Below are 18,815 nucleotides of genomic sequence, written 5' to 3'. Positions count from 1 at the left end.
TTTAGAAGTTTGGAAAATGTAAAACATGTAATTTGGCATGTGCAAAGTTTGTGTCCCCTACAAGCGTTTTGATTATTTTTGTTTTATTACAATCTTAGCAGTATACAATGATGTTTACAAGAGATAATGAAAGATGTTTCATATCTGGATGATGTGTTTTAACAGTGCATCAGAAATCCCTCAGTTCCGTTTGCCATATGATGTTGTCAGTTTTGAAATCGAGCTGATGAAGGACCTCGGAGTTAAGGTAATGATAATGATAGCATAAACTGATCTGCCAGATGTAAACTGCTAAATACCATGTCCATTAGTAGCAGACAATTAAAAGCTACAGTAGGCAGTAGCAGAGAGATGCTTCCTCTTGCTTAGGGCATTTGTCTGTCTGCTGTCTGAATGCCAGTAGTCTGGAAAAGGGCAATCGATAGTTCTCATTTGGCATGCCTACATGTGATTAATTGTCCTTTAAAATAAAGAAGCAAAACAAAGTTAAGCTGCTTTAGGGGTTCCAGGTTGTAGCTGGAAGGAACAGAATCATCAAGGCAGATCAGCTGAAGAACAGTCCTATGTATGAGAATGCCGCTTCTTGTTAAGCAGCATCTATGCAATACTTAGGTTACAGTACAAATCTACCACGATCTGCATCATTCTATTTTAAAGTTATTAACTTGATAATTTGATAAAACAATGGAGTTACGTGAGTATATATATATATATATATATATATATATATATATATATATATATATATATATATATATATACTGTATATTGGAGTTTAGTTAAATAATTTGCAGAATCCTGGTCCAGCAGCCATATTGATAGTCCATTGCCCCTGGACCAGTGCCCTGCATCCCTCCTTCTACCCGCTGTTGCCATCCAAAGCATCAATTCTGATTAGAAAATAGCACAAAGTCACCATTCTGGAATACTAAATGCATGCCATCATGCCAGGGCTACTAAACTCAAAATGTGTTGGAGTTTCCAGCAGGTAGGAGGAGGTTTCAAGCGTCTAGTCCATCACTGCGCACTACTTAGGTGGCCGATGGACCAGTGCCCTGCAAACCTCCTTTTACCCATTGTTGGCATCCCCAACATCTTTTCTAATTAGAAAACATGGCACAATGTCACCATTCTGGCATAATATATGCATGACATCATGCCAGGGCTACTAAACCCAAAACCCATTGAGCTTGCCAGAAGGAAGGAGAAGATTTACAGGTGTCTATTCCAGCACTGTGCACTATTTAGGTGGCCACTGGACCAGAATACTGTGAATCATTTTTATCAAATCTAATTAATATGGCTTAGGGAAATTTCTAATTTTCCTGTTCGAGTTGACATTTCTCTCCAGACCCCAGATAATAAATGTAACATGTTAAAAAAATAGGAAAAATCCTTTTACTCAACTCACTGCTCACCTCTCTGGCCCTCCGCTCCTCACGTCACCCATCTGGTCCTGTTCGCAAGTTATGTTCCCTGTGGCTACCAGTGAAATCCCTGGGCCTCTCATGCTGAGGCAACACTTCAGGTTCTGTGCAAGTGTGTGAAAGATCATGATGTCTGACTTTTGATATATTTTGCAATCTTGTGTGTACATGTCCAGAACCGCCCCAGGCCTCATCAGGGTTAGAAGTCCCAGCTCAGTGTAAGATGCTAGGTGATTTCAGATCGAGCGGACGGGATCATATTATGCGACGGGGACAGGAAAGGTGATGGTGAAGTGCAGTGGGGCTGGAGAGATGAGTAATGAGGTGAGAATAAGAATTTTTTTTTTGCATTTTGCTGGCCGCGCAGGCCAGCACTTGTCATTTTACAGCATTCATGTACAAACGAAGTGCAAAAAAATCAGCATTTTGGTGAATTGCAGATTTTTACAAAATTCAAGTAGAAATCCACTCAAATTTATTTGGCTCATTGCTATTCTCAAACAATAGAATAAAAAGTAATGAAAAACTTGAATGTACGCAAATTAATGACAACGGAGAATATAGTTTACCTTGCAAAAAAACAAACGCTTATACCGTTAAGTCAAAAGGCAAATAAAATGAGTATGGCTCACAAAATATAGTGACGAAAAACTAAGTTATAAAGTTTTGTCAAAGCCAAATACCAAGTAGTATCAAAAATAATGCAGCTTTAAAGCATGACACACCAAAAACAGACAATAACTCCAGCGCCAAAAATGAGATAAAAACACATTAAAAAAACACACAAAGACCATAACAAAAAAGGCAAGTAACCTAATTTAAATAATAGGTGCAGAAATTGTGCATAAATTATGTATTGTCAAAAACACACCAAGAGCTTATCGTGATACCGTAAGCTAAAACCTTCCATCATATTCCTCTCACTCGAGTCAAGCAGTGTCCTACTTTGCACTGATGAGGGGCAATAGCATCAAAACAGCTCACTCTATGCAATTGGGGGTTTCTTCCTTTTTGAAGAAGATGGTGTTTTGGCGCTAAATTCTAAGTCATATGGTAAAGCTCTTTATAAAGGTAGCTACTGACTTCTAGTATTTCTATTTTGTATTGGTGGCATTAGAGGCCTTATTCTCTTTTTCTGTGAATAGTATGTTTGCATGTATAACTGATTCTTTGACGTGTTGGGGGCCATGAGAACTGCAGTTTGGGAAACACTGCTCTGAATGTATCTTATGTTTGTGGATGACTGTATACATGCACTTTTCTATGCCCCACCACTGTTCCTCCATTGCTTAATTGTTTGAGACAATTGCTCAGGGTGCCTAAATCCCACCAAGAGTAGACTAAAGTTTGCACTTGTGTAGTGCTCAGTTATTCTATGTTCATATGATCCAGGAATACAACTTTACATTCTTCAGACATGAGTAAAGGTTTTCTTATGATCATTGCCTACCTATAGACATACAAACAAGTACATTTGCCTGACCTTAACATTAACGGCATTTGGGTTGAGCACAGTAGAGATAAGCAGATCCTGCAAAATTTGAATTTGCCTGCTTTCGCACAGATTTTCCTGGCAAATTTGATTTGCAGAGAAGTTATTATCTGTGAATGTAATGCCCCTTATCGTTTATGAGAGGTCCAGAGAATTTAGTAAGAATTGCAGTGATAAGATGTGGCCCTTGTCTCATGATAAATACTAGATAGTCTTCTCCAAAAAGAAAAGACACCCATCTGTACACAGCTGTTTTGGGGTGCTTGCTTTTCCTCTTTGACAAAGACATCTAACAAAATCTAGAGAGTATGTTTCTTCTTATAGCAACCTTAAATCCTGTGAAAAGAGACTTACAAGTCAAATATGTTACATTGGCAAAAAGAGAGACACAGGCCGGTGTCACACTTGCGTGTGCAATGCGAGAAACTCGCACGAGTCTCTCGCATCAATACCCGGCACTGCCGACGGCACTCGGGACCGGAGTGTGCGGCTGCATAGAAATACATGCAGCCGCACTCTCTAGTCCCTAGAGCCAGTGGCAGTGCTGGGTATTGATGCAAGAGACTCGTGCGAATTTCTCGCACTGCACACAAAAGGCCTAAAAAAGACAATGTCAGGGAGACACAACTCTCATGCCTCCGATCATCAGGACAATTATGCAATTGACTGATAAGTTATGGACTAGGCTACTGCTGTTTTCCCTAATAGGCCCGTCATTGGTGAACTCACAGTAAGCATATGGAAAATACACCTCCGATTCCAATATATGGAATATACTGTATATATACAGTACACACCAAAAGTTTGGACACACCTTTTCATTTAAAGATTTTTCTGTATTTTCATGACTATGAAAATTGTACATTCATGCTGAAGGCATTAAAACTATAAATTAACACATGTGGAATTATATACTTAACAAAAAAGTGTGAAACAACTGAAATTATGTCTTATATTCTAGGTTCTTCAAAGTAGATACAGAAAAATCTTTAAATGAGAAGGTGTGTCCAAACTTTTGGTCTGTACTGTATATATATATTTATATAAATACATATATACTGTATATATACTCCAATGCAATCACTGCCAACTCCACAATAGCAGAACGAACTACGAGCTGCAGGCACCAATCGTATATCCAGGTCAATTGGACTCCAGTACCAGATAGCATATGGCTTCAGGGATGCGGTTTACAGAGCAAGAGGAATAGAGTTATTAAATTTTATATATTTAATCTGGAACTGCAGGCAATGCTTATAAATATATACAAAGATGTTACAAAATGGGAACAAAACAACACGTTATGTACAATAAAAGGGATAACAAAAGAAAAGTACTAAACCCATGTCACGGAAATGGCTCAGAGCTTAGGGTAGGGAAGTACTTCTTAGGAAAACGGACAGAACCACAGCAAGCTGTACCTTCCAGAACTGACAAAAGAACAAAACTCAAACTCTGATTTTTATTAGATTACGGTTACGCCCACATACTTCTTCTTGTTGAGTTCATATGGGAGCTGGTTATGTGATATGCTAGGTCTTTTAGAAGTGTATGAGATCCCCAAATTCATGTTATCTTCACTCATGGAAGTTCTAGGCAGGAGTTATTGTCATCATGCTTCCTGTCTTGATTTTCCTTTTCTATAGAGATGAAACATGGCATGGATAGAATCATCCATCCATTACGCTGGAGACATTCGGGTGGCCTTACGGTGATGTAAATGAATGTGTTATGTTCGCACCTTCTCTACAACACCAAAAATATTTCTCCCTTAAATATCAGATTGATGAAAAACCCAATATTCATCACTGACCTCAGGCTCCAGAAAGTCTGAGAACAGTCCTTTGAACAGAGGAAGCTCTAGCCTCAGAAGTGTACTACTCCACCTCCGAATATACAAATCCTAGCCTTGGTGTATGATTCTCAGAGCAGATCTCCTGTTGTAATTACCTGGTCACTGCAGGTGGTCCTACTTCAATGGAAGTTGAGGTGTCAGCTATATCTTACTTCCCTAGTTATAATTAATCTCATATGTTCAATGTGAGGGTGATATGTCCCTTCTCTTGAGATGTATGTATGGATTTTAATTTTTCTCTATGGTAGACAAGATTCTAACATCTTGTTCATATCTAAGAGTTTTTGGAAGAGATATTAAACCCTTTCCTCCTTTGCTTAGCTTTACAGTTAAACATCCCGCTATAATTTCTAGCATTGATTAAGTTTGACTTACAGGACCACAACTCAGAGTCAGAATGTAGCCTGTTGTTATCTTGCTATTTATGATCAGAGAACGTTATGGATCAATTATTTCTGCAGTCTGAATGTATATAAATATCACACTGAAATATTGAAGGGATCAAACCGGCAAAATAAATATCATTGTAGTCTACAAATAATCTGCTCAGATTCATAGTATCAACCTAATGGAGTAGAAATAAACAACTATATTTACGTGGAATTTAATTCTATTTGAATTTTTCAAATATCTGCATTCATCAAAATCTAGATTCTTTGTAATTCGCTTCTACACAGACTCAGCAAAATGTTAACCAGTGGACACCATTTTCTAAACCGCAAGGCAAAAGGTGAAAAAAATAAAAAACTACTCACTTTACTGTTCACTTCTCCAGCTTCTCCGCTCCTCATAATCACTCAGTACTCGTTGCATTTTCTTACTATCGATGCAAGTGCAGAAATCTCCAAGCCTCTCACACTAGGTTAGGACTTTTGTGTTTGGTGAACCCTGAGATGGTTCTGCAGATGCATTGTGACCTTTTGCACAGAACCATCCACAACCTTATCAGAGCCAGAAGTTCCATTCTAGCATGAGGAGGGCCAAGGATTTAGCACTCAAGGAGATATGATGAGGATGACTTTGTGGATGACAGTGAGAAGCAGAACAGCCAGTGAAGTGAGCTGTAGGGAGAGTATAAGCATTTTTAGTTTTTACATGTTTTATTTATTATGCTCTGGGGTATGAAGAGACCCAAAAGCATAAAAAGGGACATTACATTGTTGAAGACTAAGTTCTCTTCAAATTGAATTTTCTGGCATAGTGTCAAATTTGAATTTTGCCTGATTCAGAAACTTTATTTGTTTTCCTCTGGAAAATTTCTTTACTTTTTTGGCAATCTTTCACATAATTGTATATTTCACAAATTTCTTTCTCTCAATGTAGCCCTGAGTGAGCACAGAACAACAGTCTCGAATTTCTCATAGTTTGAGTGTGTTTACACCTGGCAAACCATGGATTTGTCTTCCAATAGTTCACTGTATCCTAGTCAAAAGATGACAGATAGTGCTGAGCGAGTGTGCTAGGATAACATATTTTCCGAGCATGCTCCGGTGCTCTCCGAGTATCTGGGAGTGCCTACTAGTGATGAGCGAGTGTACTCGTTGCTCGGGTTTTCCCTAGCACACTCGGGTGGTCTCCGAGTATCTGTAACTGCTCGGAGATTTAGCTTTTGTTGACACAACTGCATGATTTACAGCTGCTAGCCAGCCTGAGTACATGTGGGAGTTGCCTGGTTGCTAAGGAATCCCACATGTATTTAAGCTGTCTATCAGCTGTAAATCATGCAGCTGAGGCAATGAAAACTAAATCCCCGAGCAGTTACAAACACTCGGAGACCACCAGAGCGTGCTAGTGACAACCCAAACAACGAGTATACTTGCTCATCACTAGTGCTTACATATTATGTTTGAGTCCCTGTGGCTACATGATTTGTGGCTGTTAGACAACATAAACACAGGCAGGGATTGACTGTTAGCCTGAACACATGTGGGATTCACTGTCTAACAGCTGCAAATCATGCAGCCACATGGACTTGAACATAATATACAAGCAATATATGAACATTGCAGTCCGAAAAACACTCGAGGGGCCAAACCTGAACAGTAACATGGATTTCCTGGTGAAGTCCGTGTTCGATGTCCATGCCCGAACAGTATTTGGTGCAGATGCAGAACTTTGCTGTTTGGGTTTGCCCATGGTAGCTCTCAACCTTATCCTCAGACAATCATTCTTTTCAATGTCTCAAGCAGTCTTCATCAGAGAAAATAACTTTATCCAAGTCCTCTACAGTTCAATTCTTGTGACAAGTGCCTTTTTTGCTGCACTTATTAACACCTGGCCAGTGTCTAGACAAGTTTGCTTCACTGTACATGCACTTACAACTGCCTGCTGTCATTCCCGAGCAAGATCTGCATTGATATTGAACAGATTCCGTAAACGAATCCTCTTTAGGAGATGGTCCTGCAACTTGCTGGAGGTTTTTGGGCATCCTGAAGCCTTCTCCACAATAACTGAATCTCTCTCTCTTTGTAGCTCTTGATTATCCAATAAATGATTGATTTAGGGGAAATATTTCAAGCAGTAATATATTTAACTGTAAAGCCCGTTTGATGCAAAGCAATGATCACTACACTTATTTCCTTGGCAGTAACCATGATGAACAGAAGCAGGCAATGATTAGTAGCACCAGTCCCAATGTAAAGCTACCAGTCTTCTCTTATAATTATATCAGCCTGACAGAGTGATATCAGCTGCCTTGTCCTCATTAACACTTTATTCTGAACTAACAAGAATATCACTGAAATTATGTCACCAGGTCGATTTTGTAACAGTGTTGAAATTAAATTCAAATGGTTGTTTTCTAATTAAGTTAATTTTCATGACAAGGAATGCCTATGCAATTTTTTGCTATTCATCTAATCACTCTTCATAACAATTTAATGCAATTTCTACTATATAAATTGAAGCAGTAAGTTTTTTGAAAACCCAAATTTTTACCAATTTCAAAACTTTTGTCCATGGCTGTAGGACGTTATAACAGAGTTCAGTTTAGCAATTGTTCCATACTTAAGATTACTGCTCATTCAAATGAATATTTAAGAATATAATTTGGTAAATAATTCTTCATTTTAGAATTTTTGACTCTATTAATGTCGTACAAATGAATGCAATATATCGCGTACAATAGCTCCAACGTCATTTCAATCCAGTTGTTACAGCTGTTGCATAGTCTAATAGACCTGTGGGCTATCTACATTCCAGGCATTGGCATGCAAATATTTACAATGGAAATGTATGCAGACTTTTGCATGAGGAATCAGCGCACTGATTTACTCCATCTCACTTGTTGAGTGCTGTATACAAAACCTACTTACAGCATTGTGCACTTTTATATTATCAAAATAGAAAAATCGCATATGGCATGCTTTTAGTAGCCTACAAGCATATTGCAATGCAGGCACATAGTAATGAGATGTTTGCTTTTTGCAGTAAATTTCCACATATTTCCATTATTGTGCCATGACCCCAGCTCCCTGCTCTCTCCAGGATTTTACCGCTGCACAAATATTTGACGTAACTACTGAAGATAGACAATAACAAGAGGAAAATTGTAGATATGGCTTACAAAAAAATGCACAAAACTGAAATGTTCATATTCAAAGCAAATCATGCTAGGGGACATTACTGAGATAATGTTGCTTCTCTCAATTTTATTTTATTTTTTTCACATTTAGATTTGGAAACTTACTGAAAGATATCTCATATGAGGCATAAAGAAAAATGAATATAGTTTAGGGACTGTACACGAATAATCTGTAAAAGATAATGGTAGTACTATTATAATCCAACCCATTCTATTGCAATATACATTGATGAATGGAAATGTATGATTGCTGTAGGTAACTGTAGTTCTAACTTCAAATAGAAGAAAAGTGAAATTTTGGGGACTTTTGGAAAAATTTTGTCACCTGTATTGATGATACTTGGTGAGCAAACTGTGTATGTTCTGTTGGATTCAGTAAAACTCTAAAAATTAATTCTGCACATGGATGCTAAGATACATGCAAACTAGAACTGAGCAAGCTCCCAAAAGTGAATTTGCACAGATTTGCTCAATTCAGGGAAGTGCTTGGGTGGGGACTAGGGGTTAATTCAATTTGCATCAGATAAATGTAATATAAATTGAACTGGCCAGGAAGTTGTTAAAAAAACCCTTATACTCTTCTGGTGTGTGCACATGTTCAGTATTTTACAGAAGAAAGATCTGCTGCAAATACTATTGTGTTGGTAGGAAAAAAACGCTGTGTAAAATTCACACATTTTTGCCGCACTTTAGCCATGTTACCGCTTGCGGTTCTTTCCATTTTTTAAAATAGGTGAAAAATGCTGGAAGTATTGACTGTCATGCTGCTTCAAATTTGCAAGGCAAAATTAAGCAACATGTGCATTAAATTTCTGAAATATCACTTTGCAGGTACTGTTGTTACAGCAAAAAATGTGTAGAAAATTATGCAACAAATACTCTAGAAACTAGATATACTTCTTTCTTTTCCATGCAAGAAAAACTGATAAAATTCAGATGAATTGACACTGATGAAAATCTGGCCAAACACTTGCGCTGTGTCCAAACTGCTGCGTTCTATGATACAAGCACAGTGGATTTATAGAAATCTCAACACCGCTGTGCTTCTATTTGATGTGGTGTAAACTCCCCACAACATGGGTTTACGAGCCGCAGCAAGTCAATTTCTAAAAGCATGTCAATTACTAACTTCTAGTGTTGAGCATTCTGATACTGCAAATATCGGGTATCGCCAATATTCGCTGTATTGGAATTCGATACCGAGTCCTGATATTTTTGCGATATCGGAATCGGAAGTTCCCATAGGGCAATAATGCACTTTAATGGAGTGTGAGCGGTGCGTGGGAGGAGACTGCATGTCTCTGTGCGGGCGGGGACTGTGCGGGACCATGGGGGGGTCTGTGAGGGCTGCCGGGGCTCTGTGCGGGGCTCTGTGTGGTGTGCCTGGGCTCTGTGTGGTGTGCCGGGGCTCTGTGCAGTCTGCCGGGGCTCTGTGCGGGGCTCTGTGCGGTGTGCCGGGTGTTATGATCTGGTGACCTTGGAGCCGCATGAAACTTTCTCTGGAGTCGGTGGAACCTGTACTGACCGCAAATCCTGAACTAACACCGCAACTAGAAGTAGCCGTGGGGTGTGCCTAACATACCCTAGACACCTCGACACAGCCGGAGGACTAAATACCCCTATAGATGGAAATACGAATGCTACCTTGCCTCAGAGCAGACCCCCAAAGGATAGGCAGCCCCCCACGAATAATGACTGTGAGTAGGAGAAGAATAGACACACGCAGGTAGAAAACAGGATTTAGCAAAAGAGGCCACTCTAGCTAAATAGGAAAGGATAGGACAGATTACTAGGCGGTCAGTATTAAAACCCTTCCAAAAATATCCACAGCAGATAATACAAAAAGTTTCCACAATCTAACGAAAGACATGGAATGTATCTCTGTCACTCCAGAGAATCCAACAAGACTGAGAAAATACTGACACAATCTAAGCTGGACAAGAAAACACAAAGAATAGCACTGAATTGTGAAGCACACAAAATGTGTGCCACAGGAAAAAAAAACAGACACTTATCTTTGCTGATTTGGCAGAAAGGCAGGAGGAACCAGGCAGAGGTCCTACACCTCCCAACAACAATTGACAACTGGCAAGGACTAATGAATCCTGCATGCCTAAATACCCCAGTCAGAACTGCAATCAGTAGATACACCTGACCAGGACTGCAACTCAGGGGCAACTGCATTACCACCTACAACCACCGAAGGGAGCCCAAAAGCCGAATTCACAACAGTACCCCCCCCTTGAGGAGGGGTCACCGAACCCTCACCAGTACCCCCAGGCCGATCAGGACGAGCCAGATGAAAAGCATGAACCAAATCAGCAGCATGGACATCAGAAGCAAAAACCCAAGAATTATCCTCCTGGCCATAACCCTTCCATTTGACAAGGTACTGAAGCCTCCGCCTCGAAAAACGAGAATCCAAAATCTTCTCAACCACATACTCCAACACCCCATCAACCAAAACAGGGGCTGGAGGATCAACAGAGGGAACAACGGGCACCACATATTTCCGCAATAAAGATCTATGGAAGACATTATGGATAGCAAAAGAGGCCGGAAGTGCCAATCGAAAAGACACCAGATTAATAATCTCAGAAATCCTATAAGGACCAATAAACCGAGGCTTAAACTTAGGGGAAGAGACCTTCATAGGAACTTGACGGGAAGACAACCAAACCAAATCCCCAACCCGAAGCCGGGAACCAACACACCAACGACGGTTAGCAAAACGTTGAGCCTCCTCCTGAGACAACACCAAATTGTCCACCACATGAGCCCAAATCTGCTGCAACCTGTCAACCACAGAATCCACACCAGGACAGTCAGAAGGCTCAACCTGCCCAGAAGAAAAACGAGGATGAAAACCAAAATTACAAAAAAACGGCGAAACCAAAGTAGCCGAACTAGCCCGATTATTAAGGGCAAACTCAGCCAATGGCAAAAAGGCCACCCAATCATCTTGATCGGCAGACACAAAGCATCTCAAATAAGTCTCCAAAGTCTGATTAGTTTGCTCGGTCTGGCCATTTGTCTGAGGATGAAATGCAGAAGAAAAAGACAAATCAATGCCCAGCCTAGCACAAAAGGCCCGCCAAAACCTAGAAACAAACTGGGAACCTCTGTCGGACACAATATTCTCCGGAATACCATGCAAACGAACCACATGCTGAAAAAACAACGGAACCAACTCTGAAGAGGAAGGCAATTTAGGCAAAGGCACCAAATGAACCATCTTAGAAAACCGGTCACAAACAACCCAGATAACCGACATCCTCTGGGAAACCGGAAGATCAGAAATAAAATCCATAGAAATATGCGTCCAGGGCCTCTCAGGGACCGGCAATGGCAAAAGTAACCCACTAGCACGGGAACAACAAGGCTTGGCCCGCGCACAAGTCCCACAGGACTGCACAAAAGAACGCACATCACGTGACAACAAAGGCCACCAAAAGGACCTACCAACCAAATCTCTGGTACCAAAAATACCAGGAGACCAGCCAACACAGAAGAGTGAACCTCAGAAATCACTCTATTAGTCCATCTGTCAGGAACAAACAATTTCCCCACATGACAGCGGTCAGGTCTATCAGCCTGAAATTCCTGAAGAACCCGCCGTAAATCATGGGAAATGGCAGAAAGGACCACCCCTTCTTTCAGAATGCCGACCGGTTCAAGGACCTCAGGAGAATCAGGCAAAAAACTCCTAGAAAGGGCATCAGCCTTAATATTCTTAGAACCCGGAAGATACGAAACCACGAAATCAAAACGGGAAAAAATCAAGGACCATCGAGCCTTTCTAGGACTCAGCCGTTTGGCAAACTCGAGGTAAATCAAATTCTTATGATCGGTCAGGACCAGAATACGGTGCTTAGCTCCCTCAAGCCAATGTCGCCACTCCTCAAACGCCCACTTCATAGCCAACAACTCCCGATTGCCGACATCATAATTGCGTTCAGCAGGCGAAAACTTGCGGGAGAAGAAGGCACAAGGTTTCATCAAAGAACCAACAGAATCCCTCTGAGACAAAACGGCCCCTGCCCCAATCTCAGAAGCATCAATCTTAACCTGAAACGGAAGAGAAACATCTGGTTGGCGCAACACCAGAGCAGAAGTAAATCGGCGTTTAAGCTCCTGAAAGGCAGAGACAGCCGCAGAGGACCAATTTGCCACATCAGCGCCCTTTTTCGTCAAATCAGTCAAGGGTTTAACGACACTGGAGAAGTTAGCAATGAAACGGCGATAAAAATTTGCAAAACCCAAAAATTTCTGAAAGCTCTTCACGGATGTGGGTTGAATCCAATCATGAATGGCCTGAACCTTAACCGGATCCATCTCCATAGATGAGGAAGAAAAAATAAAGCCCCAAAAAGAAACCTTCTGCACCCCAAAGAGACACTTAGACCCCTTCACAAACAAAGCATTGTCACGAAGGATCTGAAATACCATCCTGACCTGTTCCACATGAGACTTCCAATCATCGGAAAAAAATCAAAATATCGTCCAAATATACAATCAAGAATTTATCAATATAAGTCCGGAAGGTATCATGCATGAAGGATTGAAAAACAGATGGAGCGTTAGTGAGCCCGAATGGCATCACAAGGTATTCAAAATGGCCTTCGGGCATATTAAATGCAGTTTTCCATTCATCACCCTGTTTAATACGAACAAGATTATATGCCCCACGAAGGTCAATCTTCGTAAACCAACTAGCCCCCTTAATCCTAGCAAACAAATCGGAAAGCAAAGGTAAAGGGTATTGAAACTTGACCGTGATCTTATTCAAGAGGCGATAATCAATACAAGGTCTCAAGGAGCCATCCTTCTTAGCAACAAAAAAAACCTGCTCCCAACGGTGAAGAAGATGGCCGAATATGCCCTTTCTCCAAAAACTCCTTAACATAACTCCGTATGGCGGTATGTTCAGGCACAGACAGGTTGAAAAGTCGGCCCTTTGGAAACTTACTGCCTGGAATCAAGTCAATCGCACAATCACAGTCCCTGTATGGTGGAAGGGATCTGGACTTGGGCTCATCAAATACATCCTGAAAATCAGACAAAAACTCTGGAATTTCAGAAGAGGAAGAAGAGGAGATTGACATCAAAGGAACATCATTATGAACCGCCTGACAACCCCAACTAGTCACAGACATAGATTTTCAATCCAACACAGGATTATGTACCTGCAACCACGGGAAACCCAGCAGGATAACATCATGCAAATTATGCAACACCAGAAATCGACAATCTTCCTGATGGGCTGGCGCCATGTGCATGGTCACCTGTGTCCAAAACTGGGGCTTATTTTTAGCCAAAGGTGTAGCATCAATCCCCCTTAAAGGAATAGGGTTCTGCAAAGGCTGCAAGGGAAAACCACAACGCCTGGCAAACTCAAAATCCATTAAGTTCAAGGTGGTGCCTGAATCCACAAACGCCATGACAGAAAATGATGACAATGAGCAGATCAAGGACACCGATAACAGAAATTTAGGTTGTACAGTACTGATAGTAAATGAACTAGCGATCCTTTTTGTCCACTTAGGGCAGACTGAAATGACATGAGAAGTGTCAACACAATAATAACACAACCTATACTGACGTCTGAATCCTTGTCGTTCTGTGCTAGACAGAATCCTATCACACTGCATTGGCTCAGGAATTGGCTCTGAGGACGACGCCACAGCGCGCACAGTTCTACGCTCCCGCAAGCACCGATCAATCTGAATGGCCAGAGACATAGAATCACTCAGACTGGAAGGCGTGGGAAACCCCACCATAACATCTTTAACAGATTCAGAAAGACCCTTTCTGAAAATTGCCGCCAAAGCACCATCATTCCATTTAGTCAACACAGACCATTTTCTAAATTTCTGACAAAACAATTCTGCCGCCTCTTGACCCTGAGACAGGGCCAACAAGGTTTTCTCCGCTTGATCCACAGAATTTGGGGATAGTTCCAAGTTCTCCTGTCTCAGTGGCATGTGCACTTTATCTTGTATTACTGGCCTTTCTGCTATTATCTAGTTTTCTACTATTGTGCTGCTACGCCCCTATTTATAGCCCTCCCTGCCTATTATTATTGTTTCCTTACTAATTTCTTTGCTTTCCTCAGGAGCCATTGCGTTCCGCGTTGCTCTCTTCTCTTCCTTCTTGAAGGTCAGGTATGCGTTACACTCTGCATTGATACTGTTTATAGCATGTATTCATTTATTGTCTTATATCTAGATTTACATTTTCTCCATCGGATTATGTTTATTTACAACTTTATTAGACAACGGTGCCCTCCCCCTTGGCTTCTGCCCCCTTGCTGAGCAGCAGTTCTCTGCCATTTTTGTTCCTACATTTTATTGGGCTCTCTTTGTACATACTATGTATATATTGTATATATTGTGATAATGTATGGGGCTCTCCTGTGTATACTTTCTTATTTGACTAGCTACATATGTATAGTTTCTTTTTGTTTCATGCATGTTTCTAATTTTTTGTTTCTGTACCTTTTCAGTGAGGTTTGACAAAGGCCCACGTAAGGGTCGAAACGTTACCTCTGCAATACCTGAACAATTGATTGTATCACTGTGGTGTCCCTATTAAATTCCTTACATTTATGATGCAAATCTACAGTTTGAGTGCGGTTGTTTTCTTCTAAAGTTCATATTATCTGGATTTCTCCGGGTTCAACCAGCACCTACCACACGACTTCCAGAGTGCACATCTTGTTTCTCTATTGCAACTCAGGGGCAACTGCATTACCACCTACAACCACTGGAGGGAGCCCAAAAGCAGAATTCACAACAGCCGGGGCTCTGTGCGGGCTGCCGGGGCTCTGTGTGGGACTCTGTGCAGCATGCCGGGGCTCTGTGTGGGGCTCTGTGCGGTGTACCGGGGCTCTGTGCGGGCTGCTGGAGCTCTGTGTGTGTGTGCTATAGTCCCATTGGACGATGCCTGCTACAGTGACAGTGATTGACACATTAGCCAATGATGGGACAGTAGTAGTCCCATCATCAGGCTAATGTATTGAATGTATAAAAAATACTACATACATGCTACATACATACTACATACATGCTACATACATACTAACTACTACATACTACATACATACTACATGCTACATACATACTACATACATACTACATGCTACATACATGTAAAATACATGCTTCATACATACTACATACATGCTACATACATCTGACATACGTACCACATGCTACATACATGCTACATACATACTACATGCTACATACATGCTACATACATACTACATACTACATACATACTACATGCTACATACATGCTACATACTACATACATACTACATGCTACATACATGCTACATACATACTACATACATACATACTACATGCATACTACATACATACTGCAGCCATATTACATACATACTACATACATACTGCATACATACATACTACATACATGCTACATACATACTACATGCTACATACATGCTACATACATACTACATACATGTTACATACATGCTACATACTACATACATACTACATACATACTACATACTACATACATGCTACATACATGCTACATGCATACTACATACATGCTACATACATACTACATATGTACCACATGCTACATACATGCTACATACATACTACATGCTACATACATGCTACATACATCCATACTACAAACTACATACATGCTGCATACATACTACATACATACTACATCCCACATACATGCTACATACATGCTACATACTACATGCTACATACATGCTACATACATACTACATACATTCATACTACATACATACTACATACATACTGCATACATACATACTACATACATGCAACATACATGCTACATACATATTACATACATACAACATACATACTACATACATACATACATACTACATACATACTTGTTATGATCCGGTGACCTTGGAGCCGCATGAGACTTTCTCAGAAGTAGGTGGAACCTGTACTGACCACAAACCCTAAACTGACACCGCAACTAGAAGTAGCCGTGGGGTGTACCTAACACATCCTAGACACCTCGACACAGCCAGAGGACTAAATACCCCTATAGATGGAAATAGGAATTCTATCTTGCCTCAGAGCAGAACCCCAAAGGATAGGCAGCCCCCCACAAATATTGACTGTGAGTATTAGAGGAAAGACACACACAGGCAGAAATCAGGATTTAGCAAAAGAGGCCAGGCTAGCTAAATAGGAAAGGATAGGACAGAATACTAAGCGGTCAGTATTAAAACCCTAAAAATATCCACAGCAGATAATACAAAACTTCCACCATCTAACTAACGACATGGAATGTATATCTGCATCTCCTGAGAATCCAACTTGACTGAAATATCCAAACACAGTCTAAGCTGGACAAGAAAAAGCAATGAATAGCACGGAATTGTAAAGCACACAGCATGTGTGCTGTAGAAACAAAAACCAGACACTTATCTTTGCTGATTTGGCAGCAGGGCAGGAGGAACCAGACAGAGATGCAAAACCTCCAAGAACAATGGACAACTGGCAAGGGCTAATGAATCCTGCACACCTAAATACCCCAGTCAGAGCTGCAATCAACAGGGACACCTGCCCAGGATTGCAACCCAGGGACAACTGCACTACCACCAACAACCACCGGAGGGAACCCAAGAGCAGAATTCACAACACATACTACATACAATACATTCATACATTACATACAATACATACATACAGACATACAGTACATATAACAAAGAGTACATACTCACCATTACTTGTCACTTTGTTCCCCGAAGCCAGTGTCATCTTTAAAAAAAAATTAAAATAACAAACAACCAATCTGTGTCTCCAATACTCCCTCTCCTCAGAAATCCACGAGTGTCCCACGATGATCTCCCATGGAGAATGGCAGCATCAGCTGATGCAACCGCTCTCTAGGGGCTTTAGGAACACAATGACAGGAGGAAGGTATCCTTCCGCACTGCATTCCTCCGCCGCTGTAAAAAAAGTCCTTAGTCTCACTTTATGCCATTGCTGTGTGAGAAATTTTCCCACACAGCAATTGACATAAAGTAAGACTCAGAGGCTACTATAGTTCAGTGATGCACTGCAGGAGCCATTGTCCCCTGTCAGTGTGTCACTGCAGGTCCTATAGAGCAGTGGCATCACCCGATGTCACTGTTCTATAGGGGAGATCGTCGTGGGACACTCGTTATTAATTGGACTACGGCGGACAGGTAGTATACGGTTTATTATTTTACTTTTTTTGCAGGCGCTGAAGCATGGTAAGTATGGTTAAGTGAAGAATATTAAAATACTTTTTTCCTAATGTGTGTGTGTTTTATTAACCCTTTCTTATTATTGGATTAATAATGGATAGGCGTCTTATTGATGCCTCTCCGTTATTAACCCGGCTTAATTAATTATTATTAACCCGGCTTAATGTCACCTTACGATAGCAAGGTGACATTAACCCCTTATTACCCCATATCCCACCGCTACACGGGAGTGGGAAAGAGGGGCTAAGTGCCGGAATTGGCGCATCTCATAGATGCGCCATTTCCAGGGTGGCTGCGGACTGGTATTTGTAGCCGGGGGGGACCAATATCCATGGCCCCTCTCTAGGCTATGAACATCAGCCCGCAGCTGTCTGCATAGCCTTTCTGGCTATAAAATATACTAGGACCCCACATCATTTTTTTGGGGGGTCCCCCTATTTTAATAGCCAGTAAAGGCTACGCAGACAGCTGCGGGCTGATATTCATAGGCCAGGCTACAAATATTGGCTCCCGGCAGTTGGCTTTCCCTCTCTGGTGCAGAAAATTGCGCAGGAGCCCACGCCGTTTTTTTCCGTTTTTTTTTCGAATCAACGCTCATTAAGGCCTCTTTCATACTAGCGTCGGTACGGGTCCATCGCTATGCGTCAGGCTGACGTACCGACGCACGTTGTGAAATTTGTGCATAATGTAGGCAGCGGATGCAGTGTTTCAACGCATTTGCTGCCCATTCTGAAGTCTGGGGAGGAGGGGGCGGAGTTTCATCCGCGCATGCGCGGTAGAAAATGGCAGACGTGATGGACAAAAAAACATTCACTTGAACTTTTTTTCATGCCGACGGTTCGTCAAAACACGACGGATCCGTTGCACGACGGATGCGATGTGTGGCCATCCGTCGCGATCCGACACTAGTACAAGTATGGGTAAAAAATGCATCCTGCGAGCACATTTGCAGGATCTGTTTTTTCCGCTGGATCCATTTTGTTCCACCGGATCCTTTTTTTCTCATAGAGTTGTATTAGCGCAAGATTGTGCCTGATGGTCACACGTTTCATCTGTTTTTTGCAAGATCCCAATAAAAAAGCTGTTTCCGCCGGACTGAAAACACATACAGATGAACGGTTTTTCTGTCCGGCGAAAAAACACACAGCAACAGATCCGGCAAAAATGTATGAAACTGAGATGTGAAA

The 18,815-nt window shown here is 41.3% G+C and overlaps 1 protein-coding gene across 4 annotated transcripts in view; it reads left to right on the top strand.

Moving 5' to 3' along the window:
• The window catches only part of DPYD (dihydropyrimidine dehydrogenase), a 1,626,828-nt gene that overhangs the window by 548,884 nt on the left and 1,059,129 nt on the right, over positions 1-18,815 (top strand). For all 4 annotated transcript variants that reach the window (XM_077278231.1, XM_077278232.1, XM_077278230.1 and 1 more), the window contains one exon: positions 166-247. In XM_077278231.1, the coding sequence (XP_077134346.1) occupies positions 166-247 (82 nt within the window). The remainder of the gene's footprint in view (positions 1-165; positions 248-18,815) is intronic.

Source organism: Ranitomeya variabilis, chromosome 8 (genome assembly GCF_051348905.1).
Source record: "Ranitomeya variabilis isolate aRanVar5 chromosome 8, aRanVar5.hap1, whole genome shotgun sequence".
In the NCBI taxonomy this organism is placed as follows: Eukaryota; Metazoa; Chordata; class Amphibia; order Anura; family Dendrobatidae; genus Ranitomeya; species Ranitomeya variabilis.
Note: the sequence above shows the minus strand (reverse complement) of the source record. Positions and strands in the feature narration are given on the sequence as shown.